At 34.0% G+C, this 20,844-nt stretch overlaps 1 protein-coding gene across 1 annotated transcript; it reads right to left on the bottom strand.

The window, feature by feature from the left end:
• Positions 1–11,854: 11,854 nt before the first annotated feature.
• On the bottom strand, positions 11,855–12,992 carry LOC124366550 (glycine-rich protein 23-like). The gene is made up of 2 exons (XM_046823138.1): positions 12,857–12,992; positions 11,855–12,367 (listed from the first exon to the last, which is right to left on the bottom strand). Exons 1-2 carry the CDS (start codon positions 12,914–12,916, stop codon positions 11,882–11,884), a joined length of 546 nt encoding a protein of 181 aa, XP_046679094.1. The 5' UTR covers positions 12,917–12,992; the 3' UTR covers positions 11,855–11,881.
• Between the last annotated feature and the right edge of the window lie 7,852 nt (positions 12,993–20,844).

The raw sequence follows: 20,844 nt of genomic DNA, 5'->3' as shown, positions 1-20,844 counted from the left end.
GTATATAAGTTACATTACTGTACATTATGTTCATAAATGTACGTAAGCTCTCATCCTGTAATTCTGTAAACAATGGTTCTCTCAATAATTGCTAGAATAATCGATATTATTAACAGAAATTCAGAATATTAAAACTATTTTCTGACTACATTCTTGGTATCAACCGTAAGCTCATACTCTAGTTGAGCCTTTTTTAAATTTAAAATTCATTCATATACCCCACGAACTTTTAAGTTTCCAATGGTAATCAAATGAGGTGACAGTTATAAACAGCTGATTACAAAAACCCACATTACATAAATAACACTGCCTGAGTAGGCAGTTATTCTTAATCCACTAACAAACTTAATATTAGCTGATTTAATAGAACATACGCATGATTATTGAATACCCAAAACAGGTGACCAAGAGGCTTCGTCACGCTGAATGCGACAGACAATATTGGAGACAGTAGTCGGTCTCACTCAGTATAGAACAGCAGCTAATCTGTTAACTACTTATATATATTATATATATATATATATATATATATATATATATATAGAGAGAGAGAGAGAGAGAGAATATGTAGAATACAGTGAAATCTTAAAAGAAAATCAGGCCATTTTTCTTAACATAAAACTGTATAAACATTAAACCGTGTTGAATAAACCAGTCTACTTTATGATAAACTGTGTGGAATTCCCCCTGTTATTTATTACTAAGATAAGGAAGCATGACAATAATGTCTAGTAGAGATAAGACACTAATTTAGCTACTTTATGGAATGTTATTGTTTTCATTCACGGTACCTGATAAACTTCTAATGTAAGTGTTCTCATCAACATTGTACTGGGTAGCTTTGAAAATCATCATTGGTCATGATCGTTATTCTTTTTCTGTTTGGATTTATCTGAATTTCCATAACACGGAATAAAGTATTGAATAAGGTTTATCAAAGAGTTGCAATGGAATATGTATATTTTGTCACGGTTTTTGGAAATATATATTTTCCTGGTAACAATTTAGGTATCAATAAGAGTGGAGAAAACACTCCCAGGAAGTATTAATCAATACGATGCTTAATAACTACGGGAAACTCCACACCACTTGTCGCGTAACAGGCTTCACTTACCTTGCGTGACAAATTTCAAATCTATAGCTCATTTAATTCTTGGATAGATAGACAGATATACATTCACACAGAACAGGATTCTTTACATTCTCGTGGAAAACAAAAAAGAAATTGCATAGTAACATTTTAATAATATGATGATGGACAGTCGACATAATGAAGGTTATTCATCCAGAATTTAGTGTCACATTCTCTGTTTAAATTGGTCCAAGAGAGTAGATCGCCATCAAACGAATCGACAGCTGACAACCTGATCCTGGGCAGCCGTTTTATCTGGTGGAAAATTTCATGTGAGGAAAAAAGAGAGGATTGCTAGTTTTCTGCTCAAAATATTAATTATAGAAAGTACCTTAATTTATCCGTGCTTTTAAAATTTTTCAATCTATTGTCTTTGAAAAACCTCCCAAACCTGTAGAAATATTAATTACAATGTAGTTGCTAATAAGATATTTAGTTGGATATGGTTTGGTGTTGTGTAGTTAGTGAAGCATTAGTGTATTATTTTGTTTATATAAGTAAAGGAGACCAAAACATGACTAAGGATTTTGTATTAGAACAACAAAATAAAATTATAATATTTTTTAGTGATAAGTTAGAAATTAAAAAATACATAGCATATTAGCAAATTGAACCTATCAGACGTCCTAAAAAGTGTATACCACTAACCGCTTAAGCATTTAAGACGTGCTATAAAGAACACCATTACGGATATTTTAGAATGAAAAAGATATAATTTTTCACGACACTTTACTACACAAATTATTATATTAATTAACTAACCCAAGGTCTGTTTTTGTTTTAAAAATTTAGATTTATTCAGCATCTATCCTAATAATAAATTCTGTATATTTCGTAAGAACAAAGATTCTAAAAAAATGTTTAAAAGTGTGACCTTTCTGAATTTCATACAGGACTATTAAAAAGTAACATTTAATAAATATTTAGGGCGTATAAGGGAATAAAATTCAATAGTTTATTAAACATGTTAAGATTTAAATTAAATCACTATATGTTTTTAAGTAAAAAATCTGCGAATCTCAGTTTCTTCTGTGTTGGTACGTCTTTTCAAATTATGAAAAATGAAAGTATATGGAGCAGTGAAAATATTACAAATCTTGTACATATTCAGTAACAATTTAGGTGTACAATTAAGATAAAATTATATTAACTATAGATCAGTTGTGTACTTAAAATAGAATAACTTTAGTTCATATAAATTTTGATATAAGTATAGTAAATAATTCAGAAGTAGAAATTTATATCAAACTTTAAATATAAGTGATATAAAGTTAAAAGTATGTTAACTGTAAATGTGTATAGTGTGGCTTTAAAACTTTAATGTAATACATGAATTAAATTCATTATATTGGATGTCTTTACTTTAAAACAGGATTCACTGTAAGATAATCGCCATCCGGTCTCTAATATCATACTTACACAGTTATCAAGTTGACAATAACATAACACGTGGAATTTCTTACAGAATTTTGAAAATCCATGTTAATAACAAGAAAGTATGTGGAATTTACGTAGTTGATAAAGTTACATGAGTGACAGTTGCTGAAAATATCGTGTAACATGCTCTTGACGTCCGAGATTAAAAATAAATCTAATACAGTAGTTCTGAGCACGCTGGAGTCTGTCCGATTGCTCAACGGTTATGTCATTCATCACGACGTCACAGAAGTCAAAGTGTGGTAGTATAAGAGTCTTAATGAGCACCACCTTAACATTAAACGACAGATATAAGGCAAACCGCTTCAAACTGTAGATGCCAGCAAAGATTCTTCTACACGTTATCGGAACTTGGTCAGTCCATTTGACATTTGTGTTCAGAGTGAGTCCGAGATTTTTCAGTTTGTTTTGGTAATTTAGTTCATATCTGTTAAGTTTAAGTTTCGGTGCGGTGTTAAGATTAATTCGGTTTATAATTCTCGAGTTAACAATTATCATTGCTTGCGTTTTGTTTTCATTTAGTTTCAGTCCTTGTTGTGTTGCCCAAAAGTTAATGGCTTCTATATCCAAGTTGAGTAGTGACACAAAAGTAGCTAGTCGTTTGGTAAACAGTGAACGTACATTTGCAAATCGTCGGCATAAAGATGAAAATTTGATTTGTTATAATTGAAGTGACATTCATTAAAGTGCATATTATATTGGCAATGATTTCAAGGCAAAGTGTTTAGTTTCGCTAAGAAACATACAAAATTAATAATATTGTACTATTGAACATTTTAGAGAATAATTGTAGAACACACAATGGAGATTAAGATATAAACAATTATTGACTCAGGTTATAATCTCATTTCTTAATTTTATTATTAATCGTGCACAATATATGATGCTATTTTCATAATTATTAAAATTTTGTTTATAAACAAGTACAGTTACCTAGTGTCAACTGTAGAATATTTTGAATCTTAGAAAAGTACCCAAAATAATCCCAAAGGTTTGACGTTTTAACAAAAATTCATTATTTTTAGACTGTGAAACAGTACAAATTAGTCATTTATAAATAAATAAAATATTTTGTCACGAATGTTAGTTTAGTTTTTTGTATGTTGAGTATTGGTTTTTCTCCAATGAACTGATTACTATCACGATTGAACGAACCACATTCATGTTACAACTTAAATCACAAAACACTAGGATCTAAATTTAATTTTTGATGACTGAATATTGTCGAGGGAACATCGTTTGCATTTGTATCTTATAAGGAATGCAATACAGATTGGACAGATTGGATGCATAAATATTTATATACTTCCTATCTATAACCAAGGAAATAGAATGAGATGGCGAAAAGGACTGGGAAGCAAGAGCATATACTCTACTGCACAGGGGTTACAAATACAGATAATTCCAAAAAAGAATACCGAGGGTAAAATCAAAGGCAGTGAGGTAGATCAGCTACAAAGTAGGAAATATACAGGGTGTACATAAAGTCCTGCACGGGTATAATATTTTCTGAACGATAACAGATAAATCAACAAGATTTGGTACATCAATACTACACCTAAAAATCTACTTTTTGAAGGAACTATCAGTTTTCTGTAATATCATGGGGACGTCCCGCAAGGAGTCGGAAGGAAATCTTAAATAGGAGCATAGGTCAATATGCACATCATTTTAAAGGGCTTATCTAGCAGAGTTTAATGCCGCAAACCGCACTCAAAAAGATTGATCCAGTACAAAATGGCGGCTGTTCAAAGGTTTTACTTGGTTACATTTTATTAGTAGCCATAACCCCAGTACAACAAAACTGCAACCAAACGAATACTGCAGCTAACTACTACATTATGCTTGTCAGTTGTACAGAAGTGAATTATGACGTTAGTTGTCCTCAAGGGTTACAAATTTGGTCCTAATATATTGATAACGGGGAAAACCTGATAACAGTAACAATTAGAAATCTGTTATCTTTGGGTCGCAGTTAGGACTTTCCTATTAGCCAGTCTATTCCTGGTAGGCTATTCTAGTTTTTCTTGTTTTAGTAGTGCTGTCCATCCCGCATAGGTCAATATGGACATCATTCCAAGGGCTTATCTAGCAGAGTTTAATGCCGCAAACCGCACTCAAAAAGATTGATCCAGTACGAAATGGCGGCTGTTCAAATGTTTTATTTAAAAAATATGTTTACTTACCGAATGTTTTCAGAGTAAATGTTCGAATTGTGAATGTTCGGCTGCCTCTCGTGAAAGTAGTCATTAAATAAATGGCATGCTTCCTCGTGTGATCGTCTGTTATTTCCCCAACCAACCATCATAAGAAGTGTTATACGTTCACGTTCGTCAAGCGACATAGTGTAGTTGAAGAACTACAAGCAATACGACAAACTCTTTTGTACTAAAGCGCACTGATAGAAAGGATGGACAGCACTACTAAAACAAGAAAACTAGAATAGCCTACTATGAGTAGACTGGCTAATAGGAAAGTCCTAACTGCGACCCAAAGATAACAGATTTCTAATTCTTACTGTTATCAGGTTTTCCCCGTTATCAATATATTAGGACCAAATTTGTAACCCTTGAAGATAACTAACGTCATAATTCACTTCTGTACAACTGACAAGCATAATGTAGTAGTTAGCTGCAGTATTCGTTTGGTTGCAGTTTTGTTTTACTGGGGTTATGGCTACTAATAAAATGTAACCAAGTAAAACCTTTGAACAGCCGCCATTTTGTACTGGATCAATCTTTTTGAGTGCGGTTTGCGGCATTAAACTCTAATACATAAGTCCTTTAAAATGATGTGCATATTGACCTATGCTCCTATTTAAGATTTCCTTCCGACTCCTTGCGGGACGTCCCCATGATATTACAGAAAACTCATAGTTCCTTCAAAAAGTAGATTTTTAAGTGTAGTATTGATGTACCAAATCTTGTTGATTTATCTGTTATCGTTCAGAAAATATTATACCCGTGCAGGACTTTATGTACACCCTGTATACTTATATGGAATTAAAATAACTGTTAATATTAGATGTAAATCTTGAAATTCTGAAAAGTTTATATATTTTGGTGTATGTCCACATAGGCTTACACAATCATTATCTCGAAAAGTTTGATGTACAGTCAAGAGATTTAGTACCAATGTATGTATATTGAAAAGTAAGCCAAACCAGAAGATAGACTTTTCATTCTACCCCTTGCACCTGAAGTGGAATAGAAGCTCTGAAAAACACAACTTTAGGCTGTAGTAGTGGTCTTGGTTTCACTTTATGTCTATTAATATGGTCCAATGATTATATTGGGGAGAAATCGCTCTTTTTACAAAAAGAATCGAATTTTAAAAATTCTAACGAAGATCGTAAACTTGAAATATTTCAAAGATATCAAAGAACTCCATTGTATTAGAGATGTAGCCTCGAAAAGTTTTTGATATGTAATACCTGATGATGACTTCGTTGAATTCAAAATGTACACTGTACAAAAATAAAATCTCAAAAAGAATGTCATACATCTGATGATGAGAATTTATTGAATAAAAATGTACATTGTACAAAAATAAAATTTATCAAAAGTGTTATAAGGGTGTATAATTGTATATTATAACTCCATTGTATCACGTCATAATTGTTTTCACTAAGAATTGTACGAAATTCGATTTTGGTTTACACTACATTGGTATAAAATAGTTGAAGTCTGTTATCATTGAAGATATTCCATCAAATGCATAGCATGTTGCGGACATATTTTGTGAAAAGCTGTGGGTAAGTGCTAATAAATAAATAAATGTAGAGTTATATTAAGTTGTAATAAACAACAAGGAGTTCAAGATAGTTTTACCAACAATTCACAACTATAAAGATATTTTAATATATACTGGAGGTTTTAAGTACCAGTAAACATACTAGAATACGCTGTTTAGTGTCATAATGCTGAGAATCCGAAGTCGTAATAACCACGGCAGGAAGTGAACTTGGGTCACGTTCTGTAGTACACTATCAATCTGGAACGTGACTCGTTCATTCGCAGACATTCTAATAATATTATAAATTTGAAAGTGCCTTTGTTTGTTTGTTTTTATTTTACACGAACTATTCAACTATCCCTTCAATTTTACTTGAACATTCATGCGGTCTTAGAAATGAATATAGGCCTATTATTATTGAAAAACTTCTCGGACTACACCCCTCTGGTTTTTAAAGTAGCGAAAATTCCATCTTTGTCTCTAAAGTTGTAAAGCTGTGTATTAATTGAAAGAGCATATCTGATGTAATCAACTGTTCAGCGTAAACATTGTTTATTACTTTTCATTCATTTTAAGATTTCAGTGATTACGTAGGAACTCTATAAATACTATAAATTTTAAAGGCTGCTATACTAAGAACAAAATTAAATTACAATGGCCATAAATATAATCTATTTGGTGTATTTTCTTGGTTGTGGAAAAAAGCAAATTCAATATTGGCGTTTGGAAATATAATTCCCTCAAACCAGAAGTGCTTAAAGAGCTGCAAAACCTACGCAATTGAGCACGAAGTCGCAGGTAATTGCTAGTAAAAGTAGTTACTAGCATAAGTAAAGTAAAACGCATCACCATAAATCTATATTTCGAATCTGTATAAACAATCTCACAAAAGTTTTAAAAACGTGAAAATTAATGTTTGTCCTGCGAAATGCACAAAGGGGCTTTTTAAAACATTTATTTACTCATTACACACCATTTAATTTTATCGTTGACCTCAATTTCTTGTGTGACAAGAACGTAAAATACTAAGATTCGGTCTCAAAAGAATTTTGCGTAGGTTTAAATTCGCGAAAAACATCTATCGATACAGAACTCTCTGACACCAATCGTTCATGCGCATTAACGATTTATCACCATATTTATACTATCGTTCCTGTGGATATTACACGGTTTGCTTAGCAACGTATCTAATCATAGAATCTCAAAATCTCATACCAATATTTTCAAAGAAAACCACTCTGACTCTAGACATTCATGCCACTTTATCAATCTATGAATTATTGAAAGGATTAGGAAACCCTGTTTTTCTTCTCTAACTCCTATCATGACGCAACGGTCTTCCATCTATTACTGCGCATAATATGTTTGTAAAACTTAATAGGGTAGAGCCTAATGTACAAAAAACCTAGATCTACTAATGTTTGTTTAGTTACAGTAGCCAAAACATCCCTGTTTAACATTAACATTTGTTGTATGAACGAATTAATAATTGTTAGTGCGTTCCTATTTATTGCGTGGTGGGGGATTAAACAGATAAAGTTCAACGAACTTTTATTATTGTTCGTACCTAACCTTTCATACCAGGAAGAGTCTAGAAACTTAAAGGACCTCTGCACCTCCTTTGTTTTTTATTTATCCCTCAAGTCTAAGGTTTCTGCAAAACCAAATTCTTATCTTAAGCCCCTAATTAATTTTTCAAAGCTTTTAAAACAACAGAACAGTCGACTAATATTTGTGCCTCTCCCAGAGTATACTTTTATCAGTCCGGCTCAAAACCACCTTCATCAGATGTGTTGTAAAAGAGCCTTGTATTGTTAGTCATCCATCCCATGTGCTAGTTGTATATCCTACTTTCTTATATCCAGTTGCCTAATCTAACCTTAAACATACGCAGGAATAAAAATTTTTATTTCACAAGTCCTGAGGCGTTTTTTCGTGTCTGAGATCTTAACCTCTTTTCCTACGCTTATAAAATAGCTTTACTGTAAGAGCAGGCTATCTCACAGCCAACCTCTAGCACTACGAAACCTCTTTCAGAGCCTAACTTGGTCAGGACTTCAGCTGTTTCATTCACTAGAATGCCTTTATAACAATCAGGGACAGCAATTTTCCTCTTCACCAGTTCCATCAAAGTATTTCTGCATACCCCTACTCATATCTTAAATGACTTTTTAAATCCATGAGAGTATTAACTTTGAAATTAATAATATCATAAAAGGACAAAGTCCATGTGGAAAAGTCTTAGGCTCCATTTTAAACTTAGCAGATCTTTGGTTAATCATCGGCGAGTACTCATTAACATACAAATTACAAAATGTTACAAATCCTAGCGAACATATATTTGTACTTATTTTAAGATTCGATTAATTTTGAGAAGTTTTGTAGTGGGAAGCGCTTTTTTATCTGCCAGTAAGCTTTCTATCGTAATGGAAATGTACACTTTGGTAGTAGAATGCAATATCAGGATATATTCAACCCTATTATTCAATCTTGTTCTTTGTTATGGTATTTCCTGAAAATATTTATTTAGCCGAACAGGATTCATTAAAAAAAGCGGGTAAGATTGAAAAATGTATTTTTTGCATACTTGCTTTGTAGAGGGATAGTTAGAAAATAACGTTCTATAAATATTTTATAAATTTGTGTCATATTGATATAGGACTATTATACACCCCAAAAGGGTTTGAAACTGTTCACTTTACCACTGATAATGTTTTTGCAGTGTAAGGATTGCCTATTATGATTTTTTTAATGTTGACTTTATGATCTATTCAATACCATATAATGTCACTAGTTTCTTCTCATTGGATAATACTGTTTCTTTAAAACTTTTGCAGCCTTTTACAATTTTTTTCTTTCTTATCATTAACACAGTTGAAATTTTTGTAAAGAGAGTTTTATCCTTGGTAAAATCTTAACATCTTTTACCCAATTACTATATAAAAATTTGATTTTACATCAATAATGGTCGTGTGTTCAAATTATTACAATAGCAATGCTCAGGCGTAAGGTCCAATTTATTTTTTTTCGGTGTACGTGTTCTAAGAGATAGATACTAATAAAATAGAGTGAGAAAGATTGTAGAGATATTAGATCGCAAGCAGTGATATCCACAAGAGAACGCTGTTGACGAAAATATCCACTAAGAGACGCTACATTTGACACACTTGTGACTTTCTGTAATTTCTTCGACTCCTTTGGGACAATCTTCCATGTCTTACTGTGCACATATCGGACAAGAAAATGTTGGAAAATGTTTCACTCCGGTTTTTAAACTACGGGCCCGAAATTACAATATTATTATTTTAATAATTATTACTAATTACGAAATCATAATATTGTTAATAATGGGCAATATTACATAAGTAATATTGTTGTTTTGTTCACGATTCCTACTATCACTGAGACAGAACTTCACCGGTACGTTACTAGTATGCGTGGTGGCTCAGCTCCGCGGTATGCTTGTATATCTGCGTCCCTCTTGATTCATAATTATCTATCCTTTGCATTCCTCTTCTTCACATAGTTAATTTAAGTATACATATAGGCAAGTTCTCAGTTGATTTCAAGTTCGCCAAAATCATTCTATTATTTAAAGTGGATGACGTTACCGTGATGTCAAACTATAGATCGATTAGCCTGTTACGTGCATTCTCCAAAGTATTGGAAAAGGTAGTTCTAAAAGACCAATTAGTCTCTTATTTAGAAGAGAATAATAAATTGATTGATTGTCAATTTGGGTTTAGAAAATGTCAGAATATGCGCAGGTGCTTTTTTAATATCTCTAAGAATCTGAAAGAAGCAATGACGTCTAACAAAAAATGTTTATTGGCGTTCCTCGATTTAGCCAAAGCATTAGATTCAGTTGATGGACACAAATTAATCCAAAAATTAAAATTAATTGGAATAAAAAATAATTTATTTAATTGGTTCGATGGCTACCAAGACAATCGTAGACAAATAACTACAATTAAATTCTCTGATATCGGTAAGTTTTTGGAGTAATCCAGGGTAGCACTTTAGGACCTATTCTGTTTTTCATCTACATAAATAGTATCGTATTTCTAAAATTAGAATTTCTGGGAAGCTTTCACTTTTTGCAAATGATACTGCTCTACGTTTTGAGGGATCCAATTGGGGAGACGTTTTTCAAGAAGCGTATATCTAAGTCTAAATTTATGCCCATTGCCCTGAGAGAGTAGTGAGTGACACTCATTAATTTAATTAAACTACATACGTGTGGTGATCTTACAAGTCTGATTTGTCATTGCGGATCTCTAGAAAGGGTTGATAGTTATATAAACATTTAGGGCTTATATTGGACAAAAGATTGAATTCATCCGCACATGTTCTCTTTGTTAATGGTAGATTTAGAAAAACTCATTTATGCTTTTAGTCAACTGCATGAATTTTTAACTTTAGTAGAAATAAAAATAGCTTATTTTCGAATAGATTCAATCGCTTTTAGAGGGGGGGGATCATAATGTGGGGTACTAGTTTATAGAAGTATTTTAAATCTATTGTTTGTAACTCAGAAAGCAATACTTAAAGCAGCACTGGGGAAAAAATATAACCTTTTCAAAAACAAATACATTTTACTTTTCTCACATTATTTATAGAAATGTATCAGGATTTCTCAAGGATATGTTTTTTATACACTATGAACTTATAAAATAAGAGTAAACACTTTTTTAAAAAGTGTGGGTCGTGATTATATGGAAAGGATTATAACATCTGATTACATAGTTGTATATCCTAAACTGGATTACAGGCTGGGAGCGTGTTTTTATATATTAGTGTGAGCGTAGTATAGCTGTTTTGTGTGTGTGTGTGTGTGTGTGTGTGTGTGTGTGTGTGTGTGTGTTGTGTGTGTGTGTGTGTGTGTGTGTGTGTGTGTGTGTGTGTGTGTGTGTGTGTGTGTGTGTGTGTGTGTGTGTGTGCTATGCAAACACTCATCTCTAAACTACACGGTCTACATTTAGAAATAGAACGCATTAAGAATCTAAAGAATAAAAATTACATTTTCGCCATTCTTTTTTCTTGTTTAACTTAAAACATTATGATAATGTGTCTTACTACCGAATTACTACAAAAGTATCCGCTGGAAGCGGTGTAAATGGCATTTCTAAACTGCGCTGTCTAAATTTAGGGATCAGATTACCTACGCAAGTGATTCACATACAAGGAGGAAGTCTCCCGTTAGAACACCAGCTCAGTTGTCCAAAGAGAGGCTGGAATTTGGCAATAGAAACTTTCCTTATTCGACCTGAAATTATCTGGCCGATGGTTTTGTTTGATCTACAAAACCATTTTAATTATTATGAAAGAAATAGCCATTGTAGTTTTACATTCATAAAACACCGCTAAGGGGTGAAAAAGTATTTACACAAATACTTGCATAATATAAATGTTTATTCCTTACAATAAAAGGTAATACATAAAATACTTACGTTACAATGCCAAATTCAGTGTTTTCACTAGTGTTTACTAAGCTTAACTTTTAAGTCATTTTTTTATTAAATAAATTTTGATACAGTGTTGAAACACTCCTTGTACATATTATGTCTTGAATGTATCTTAACCAGTGAGGGATCCTTCAAGGCCATTATCACCAACGACGCCGTCTAGAAGACCACCATCTAGCAGGCCTCCTACAAGGCCATCATCACCGAGGACGCCGTCTAGAAGATCACCACCAAGGAGGCCTCCTATAAGGCCATCGTTACCGAGGAGGCCGTCTAGAAGATCACCACCAAGGAGGCCTCCTAGAAGGCCATCATCACCGAGGATGCCGCCTAGAAGATCACCATCAAGGAGGCCCCCTAGAAGGCCATCATCACCGAGGACTCCGTCTAAAAGACCACCACCAAGTAGGCCTCCTAGAAGGCCATCATCACCGAGGACGCCGTCTAAAAGACCACCACCAAGTAGGCCTCCTAGAAGGCCATCCTCACCTAGGACGCCGTCTAGAAGATCACCACCAAGGAGGCTTCCTGTAAGGCCATCATCACCCAGGACGCCGTCTAGAGGACTACCAGTCTGAGGGACTGGAAGGCATTTACCCTATAGATCATAATTTTTGCATTTGCATATTTTTTTATAAATTTATAAAATAGGTAAATGTTTTTTTGAATACATAACATAATATCAATGTTAATCCAAGCATCTTCTGTTATCCTTTGACTACTACTTCGTAAGGTAGAATTTAGGTAAAAATATAATAATATTTAATGTACGAGACTAACAATTTAGAAGTCATATGTCAATATTGTATTTAGAAGCAACTATTAGAAAACTAACGATATATAAGTATATAAATAAGGTAAGAAACAATTATTTTATTACCATATATATAAACTCCCATCTTTTACTCCAGATTAACAGAAGACTGCCACATTAAAAATATATATCTTTCATAAATTTATGTTTTTAACGGATTTATAAATTTATATTACAATTTTATAAAACAATTAAATTTTCTATCCTTTAAAAATACTCCTATGTAATTAACATAATCACTTAATATAGTTTATTAAAATTATTAATACATACCTGGCTGACAAGTAGCATCACGGCGATCAGGAAAACTGGGAATTTCAACAAAGAGTTCATGTTGCTAGAGATGAAGGGTATGCCTGTGTATCTTTGTCAGCGAAGTCTAACTCAGGTCGAAGAGCTTAAATAGTGCTGGTGAGATTGTAAATATCTAGTCAAGGTAACAACACCACGTGAAACAGTTTTGCTACACAATCTGTCACACAAGATAACTGAGTTTACTTATGGTTTAAATATGTTCTGTAAATGACCTTAAGGTTCGCATTTATCACTAAAAGCTATAATTTTTATATTACACATACAGTAATCAACTAATCTTCAATCTACTTTGAATGTTCTGTTATGTGACCATCGAAATTAGGAACACTCTTAATTATGTTATTTCACAGACATACAATTTTACACTTGAACTCAACATCTTTCAATATATATTTAAAATCACTTGATCTCTAAGCTATTTTAATGTTTATATGTAATTACTACAGAATATGTAAACCTAATTTAATGGGTGAATTACTCAATAACTTATGTTAAGACCAAATTTGTAAGAGTTAATTATTTGTCTTTTATGGATCAGACGCATTACCAGTGTGAACGCCTTTTAACAATTCATAGTTAGGTATGCAATAAATAAGCAAAAAAACTACATAATGTAGTTTAATTAAATGACTTCCAATCCTAAGGTAAAGGCAAAAAGGTAAGGTAAATAATGTCTTAATTTAGTAGGAAAGTTAGAGCTAAGAAGCCCTCTCCTACAGTTAACCTGGGGACCAAACGGCTTAAAGGTGACTTCAGAATTTACTACCAATGACAGGCGGCTTGAAGAACGAGGACCGCTCAGCGGTCACCCATCCGAGTATCGTTGCTGGATAACTTCGGTAGTTCTATCGATAATCACCGTACCCACTATACCGCGATGGTGGTAAAACTTTGAGTGGTTCATTGTGAGTTAAAATTGTGTTAGTAAGTAAGTGTGTGCTTATGGAAATATTTGTCCAATAAACACACCGCTTTGTATACGTTCTAAGCGTTTTTTTTTAAATACTACCATTAACACTTACAAATATTATATAAATATACGTATAAACAAATAAATTTGATAAAACATAATGCTAAATTATGAAAATACTATTAATTGTACTTGATTATTCTTTTCTTCTATTTTTTTCCGATTATTTTAAAGATTTTTGCCAACAACCATTTTTTATCATTTATAACGATATTATTTGTCCCTTTACTTAAAATACTTTCAAACAATTTTTTGTTATTTGTTAAACTTTAATCAACAGATATTACAGCAAACTTACAGGATAATTTTCTATACAAACTAACTAAAACTACTCTATTTGTATGTAATAAAAGCGTAGTTGAAATAGCTCATGCGCCTAAATTGAATGCAATTTCTAAAAAAAAATTATATAAATGTTGTTGAATGCAACCTCAGAGAAAGCTTTACTGATTTGGCGTTGTCCTCTCTTGTAAAGACTTGGGAAATTTTCTTCTAAATTTTAAAGAATGACTAGGGCTTTCCACAGCAAGGCCGAATTTTCTTAACAATTAAAATTGTGAATATAGTGTTTGAAGTAGTCGGAATAAACTTGCAGACTCTACAGGATAGTAACAGTATAGGCAGGGTTGAAAGATGTTGTGTAATTCCTGCAGCAAGGAGTTGAGATCTAGAGCGTGTAGACAAAGGCAGTTGACGTTCTACCGGCTTCCATGACGTTGCATTAGGCTCGGCTGTTCTTCTCATTTCTGTAACTTTTGGTTTAACAATAGATATTTGCGAGAATTACGCATATCACATATGCCTGGAAGGTTTGGTTCGGATATTGCGTAATCTGGAGTGGAATTAGAAGGAGGAATTAAAAGGATTACCAGCATTAGGATCGTCCACTTGTATGGTCTATTCAAGTGAGTTAGTTTGTATATAATAATACAATATTATTTTGGCTTTTGCAAACTTAATATTATGTTATATTCTTGCTCCTGCAGTTTTTTTATTTTTGGTGCTTTCCTGCATTGATTAAATTATTGTTGATGTTTTTCTACACAGTTTTATTCGGAAATTAAAAGCATTGAAAGTTTATTTTCATTAATTATTTGGAACCTTCAATATATGTTTCTTGTTATATTTGTAAAGTAATAAGTTTCATAAGGAAACAATTTAAAATTAATAAAATTTACTACTTTTATTCTTGAATAAAATAGTTTAGGAATTTTATTAGTAATTTTCGAAGATTAACTTATAATTTGATACATTAGGTAAGTACTAGTAACATTAATCTCCAATATTCGTATATGTAATAGTGAACTTGGACTTAAGAAATGTGTTTAAAAGTTTTAAGTACAAAATATTTTTTTTTTTAAAATTTTGTAACAAGTTTTTTCAACTGGCCATTATAAATAGACCATTGTTTGCTTACTATTTTGTTTTATTTCAGCCAAGGAATAATATTCCAAAGTGTGTGTAGAAAGTTTTATTACACAATGTTAATTTTGTGTAATAAAAAATGGAGAGAGAGAGAGAGAGACGAGGAGAGAGAGAGAGAGAGAGAGAGAGAGATATTTAAGAATATATGATATTCTTAAATATCTATCATGGTAATATATAGACTTAAATAGCTCTTTGAAACGAAATAGTCCAAAATGTTAAATAATTTCAAAGTACATTATAAAATTACTCCTCATAATTCACTATTTTATTACTTATTTTCTGTTTGGTAACGTAATCATGTTTGAAATAGGTAAAAATGTGTATATATGAAAATACGTTCAATGAACCCAACCTTGAGAGGATTTTAATAATGTCTCAGTGTCAAATAAATTACATAATGTTATAAACCTTCCATGTTTAGTATGTAAAACACAGCTTGTTTGTCAGTTAGATTAAGTAACAAACTGCTATTACAAAATTATTTACATAAACTTAATTTAAAACTTTAACAAGGTGAAATGGCATTTACATAGACAACTTTGTGGAAAAAGTGAACTGGTAAACATCTACACTCAAAATACATACATTGTTAGGGATATTCATCTTCATAAATTGGATTGGTACTGATAATTAATCATCCACGTACCTTCGTTAAGTTATATTACATAAATGTTTATTATTATTACTGTAGTTCATAATAGAACGCTTATAATAGAGAGAGAGAGGGAGAGAGAGAGAGAGGAGAGAGAGAGAGAGAGAGAGAGGAAGAGAGAGAGAGAGAGAGAGAGAGAGGAGAGAGAGAGAGAGAGAGGAGAGAGAGAGAGAGAGAGAGAGAGAGAGAGAGAGAGAGAGGAGAGAGAGAGAGAGGAGAGAGAGAGAGAGAGAGAGAGAGAGAGAGAGAGAGAGAGAGGAGAGAGGAGAGAGAGAGAGAGAGGAGAGAGAGAGAGAGAGAGAGATCTAATTTAGAGCACTCAAACATTAAATTAAGGCATTCCTGTGAAAGAAAAAACGGATGTCCTGGCCAAGTCAGGCCGTTGTCAGCCAGATGCTGTCTCTGAGATAGTCTGCTCTTACAGTAAAGCTTTTTACAAGCATAGGAACAGAAGATAAGATACAAGACATGGAAAAAAAGGACTCAGGACTTATGAAATAAAAATTTGTATCCTTCCGTATACTAATGGTTAGGTTAGTCCACTGGATATAAGCAAGTAAGGTATACGACTAGAACTTGGGACGGGCGACTAACAAGACATTCTCTTTTACAACACATTTAATGAAGGTGGTTTTAAGCCGAACTGATGAAAGTATACTCCGTGGAGAGGCAGGAATATTAGTCGAACTTTTCTGTTGTTTTTAAAAGCTATAAACATTAATTAAGGGCTTGAGATAAGAATTTGGTTTTGCAGAAGCCTTAGACTTGAGGGATAAATACAAGTAAAGGAGGCGCAGAGGTCCTTAAAGTTTCTAGACTCTTCCCCGTATGAAAGGTATGTATGAACAATAACAAAAGTTCGTTGAACTTTATCTGTTTAATCCCCCACCACGCAATAAATAGGAACTCACTAGTTGGTTCCTAAATCAATTCGAATGTTAATGAGGGATGTTTTGACTACTGGAACTAAACAAATATTAGTAAATCAAGGTTATTTCCACACTAGGGTCAACCTTACTAATATTTACATGTACGTTATGCGTAGTAACCGATAGTTGTTTGCCGTGAATTTAAACATACGCAAAATTCTCTTGAGACCGTATATTAGTATTTACGTTCCTTTTGTACAAGAAATTGAGGCTAACTATACAATTAAACGTTGTAATGAGTAAATAAATGTGTTAAAAAGTCTCCTCCCATGCGTTTTGCAGAAAAAGAAATTAATTTTCAATTTTTTTAAAACTTTTGTGGGATTTAAGATTGGTATTTAACAAAATCGAGATATAGATTTATAGTCATGCGTTTTATTTTACTTATGCTAGTAATTACTGTTACTATCAATTACCTGCGACTTCGCGCGCAATTGCGTAGGTTTTGCGGCTCTTTAAGCACTTCTGGTTTTTAGGGAATTATATTTCCAACGCCACTATATTAATTTGCTTATTTCCCACAGTCAAGAAAATACAGCAAATAATTTATATTTATGGCCATTGTAATTTAGTTTTGTTCTTAGTATGATTTGTTATACTTTATTGAACCTTGTTTCCTTATCAATAAAATTATATCACAGATCAGAGAAGTCTACTTCTGTCAAAAAGTGAACTAAGATCAGTTTTATAGCAGTCTCTTAATTTTATAGTAAAAAGTTAGAGGGATATAGCTGGAATTGGAACATTAGTTCAAAACCACAGTCCAGCGAACTTTCACCTAGCATAGTTCTGGCCGACTGCTTAAATGGGAGTCTTTGTGGACAAATTCAGACCATCTTATGTTTTAGGACATGTGGGGGACATCCCCCCGATGTGTTCTGCATTAATTATTACCTGGATGTCTTGGACTACTTTCATGGAAATTCAGTGAGTGAGTTTGTGATTCTGTGTCGAACTGTGTCACTAACTGTCATTGCTCAATAACTCAATTTTTAATTGGAGCATATTGTGAATTTCTTTCGTGAATAAACAAAAATTCTCTTCTTTCCTGTCAACTTGTGTGGGTCAAAGTTCCGTCATTCCGCTGTCATCGGCTGCTGCTGCTGCAAAGAGGAATCTGCGCTTCTCAAAATCCACAGCCTTCTGGATCTTTCGTCGACCGGCTACATATGAACTATATTTACTACACTGGTTAAGAAACTTGATTGTTGTACACAAGAGTTGTCTATTATATGTTTCATTGTTATTGTTATGTTATTGAATCTGTTGCATTTGATTATATGTATGTTAACACACTTTACTTAACAACTACACTGCCCAACTGTTTCCCCATTATTGCCACAACACTTCTCTTTCACTCTGCTCGTCCTTAACACCAAAGATGGACTCTAAAGATGCATGCGTAAGATGTATGGTGCGAGTTACCGGCACCAACAAGGGCATTACAGTGCGACACTTGCGATCGCTGGTTCCACTCCGAGTGCATCAAAATGTCAGTGTCTGATTACAAACGTTTATGCCAATGACGAAAATCTAAAATGGCTGTGCAATCGTAGTGATTGTGGATGCGACTCTACTTCTCAACTAAAACTCGACCCAGTTATTAAGGCATTATTTGATAAAATGGATTCTCTAGCCACTAAAGCTGATCTTACTCATATCTCCAACGACATCACTTATTTGCGAAAGGAGGATTAGCAGCTTGGACTGAAAAAATGTCCCAAGTCGAACCAAGAGTAACTAAACTGGAGTCTGAAATCAAATCATTAAAGTCTGATATGGCTTCAAATTCAACTGAGCACATGTCGTCCTCCACCAATGACATTTATTCTGAAATTGTCGATCGCACAGCCAGACAGACAGTCGAACGTCATTTTGCACAACATCCCTGAGAGCTCAAGTACACAATCCAATGTAAAAAGGACTTACGATCTAGACCTGTTAAAACAAGATCTTTGCCTCATTAGATTTTTCAGGTCCAGAACTTCACGTTTTTTCGTCTTGGGAAAAAACTGCAATAAGACTCGTCCCATCAAAGTCATCTTACCAAGTCCCGATGACGCTAAACGGTTTTTCAAAGGATTTTTCTCAAGGATCTACTGGGGAATTTCTGATGCCTCTCCCTCTCTCTGAAGTCACAGCAAGTCATGACAGGACTCCTCACGAGCGTAAATATCTCCAGGACCTTCGTAGATCCCTCGAGTCTCGCACTAACAACGGCGAAAAGGGGCCTCACTATAAAATATCTTAATGGCACTCCTAAAAATAATTCAGTCTCCAAAAAACGTGTAATTTCCAACGGCACAGAAACCATACACATTTATTATCAAAATGTAAATGGACTTCGATCCAAACTAGATGAATTAAGGCAATCACTAATGTCTTACATTCAGGACATCATAGTTCTAACTGAGACTAACCTTATACCAAGCATCTCCAACGGCGAACTTGGCTTCAGTAACTATGAACTTTACCGGAAGGACAGAAACCTCCTCCTCCAGCAACAAAAAGAGCGGTGGAGGTGTTTTGATTGCAGTATCCAAGCGTCTACAATCTTCTGAAATTGCCACTTCCACGAAAACAGAGTCTCTTTTTGTGTCGTTAACCCTGAACAATTGTCAGAAAGCTCTAACTGGAGGAGTCTATATTCCCCCCAGCCTAGCTCAGTGGAAGAGATCGTGGCACTCAACAACTTCGCTCATATCCATCTGATCGGAGATTTCAACCTTCCGGGTATCAGCTATTCGACTTCATCCCAGGTCGTGCTCAACCATTCCGCAATTGCGATCTCCGAGATGGCCGAGCTGCTTGGTCTGTCGCAGGTAAACCATTTGGCAAAACGATAGAGGGGTGATTCTGGATCTCGTCTTTGCTTCTTCTAGTTCTGTGGAGGTCACTCGAGATGTTGATCCTCTTGTTGCTGAGGATATTCATCACCCGTCCCTAAGTATGGAGCTGGATCTCCCAGTAAAGAGAAATATACATTCTTTCCTCAGACCTGATTTGAGAAAATGCAACCTTCAAGCAGTTTTCAGCGAACTTCAAAGAATGAACATAATGTCATGGACTATGGTTGACGATGTTGACGCTTCCTTTGCCGGCTTCTGCAAGACTATCGGCGACTGCGTAGTAAGGAATTCTCCTCTGAAGAAACACAGCCAGTCTTCCTTTCCCATATGGTTTTCCAAGAAACTTGTCCACCTTACAATCTTGAAAATGATTCTTCACAAACAATTCAAGTTGACCTTAGATGTAACGATTTACCGTCGATTCGCAGCCGTTAGATCTGAGTGCAAGTCATTGACAAAAATTTGTTTCCTGCGCTATGTCAATCACGTTCAAGAAGTGCTACCATCCAATCCCAAAATATTTTTGGACCTATCTTAAGGCCTGCGACAGATCTGATACAGCCCCATCAGTGATGTCCTTTGAAGACACCACATCATCTGATGATGTTTGCATTGCAGATATGTTTGCTGACTTCTTCTCATCGGTTTTCGACACCAGCCGAAGCTCTACTCATGCTGAAGATTCATCTGGTATTGATGCTATTTCTACATGCCTCCTTGATTATGATGATGTCCAAAGTGCCCTTACAAAATCTTGATGTGTCCAAGGGGCCTGCCCCCGATTCCATATCGCCTGCAGTTGTAAAGTATTGCGCTGAACTCTTAGTATTGCCTCTGAATAAACTATTCAAATCTATCTCTATCTAATGGAACATTTCCCGAATGTCTGAAGTTTAGTCACGTTTGTGCCAATTCATAAAAAAGGTTCAGTGAATGACATCGCAAATTACAGACGACCAATTGCTATCCTACCGATTTTTGCAAAGATTTTTGAGAGAATTGTGCTTGACAGGTTGCAGTTTAGAGTTCACCATCTTATTACTAACAAACAGCACGGCTTTATGTCTGACCGTTCTCCCGTTTCTAATCTAGCCGTCTATCAGACTCATATTATGGAT

The sequence above is a fragment of the Homalodisca vitripennis genome, chromosome 7 (assembly GCF_021130785.1).
Source record: "Homalodisca vitripennis isolate AUS2020 chromosome 7, UT_GWSS_2.1, whole genome shotgun sequence".
Classification (NCBI taxonomy): domain Eukaryota; kingdom Metazoa; phylum Arthropoda; class Insecta; order Hemiptera; family Cicadellidae; genus Homalodisca; species Homalodisca vitripennis.
Note: the sequence above shows the minus strand (reverse complement) of the source record. Positions and strands in the feature narration are given on the sequence as shown.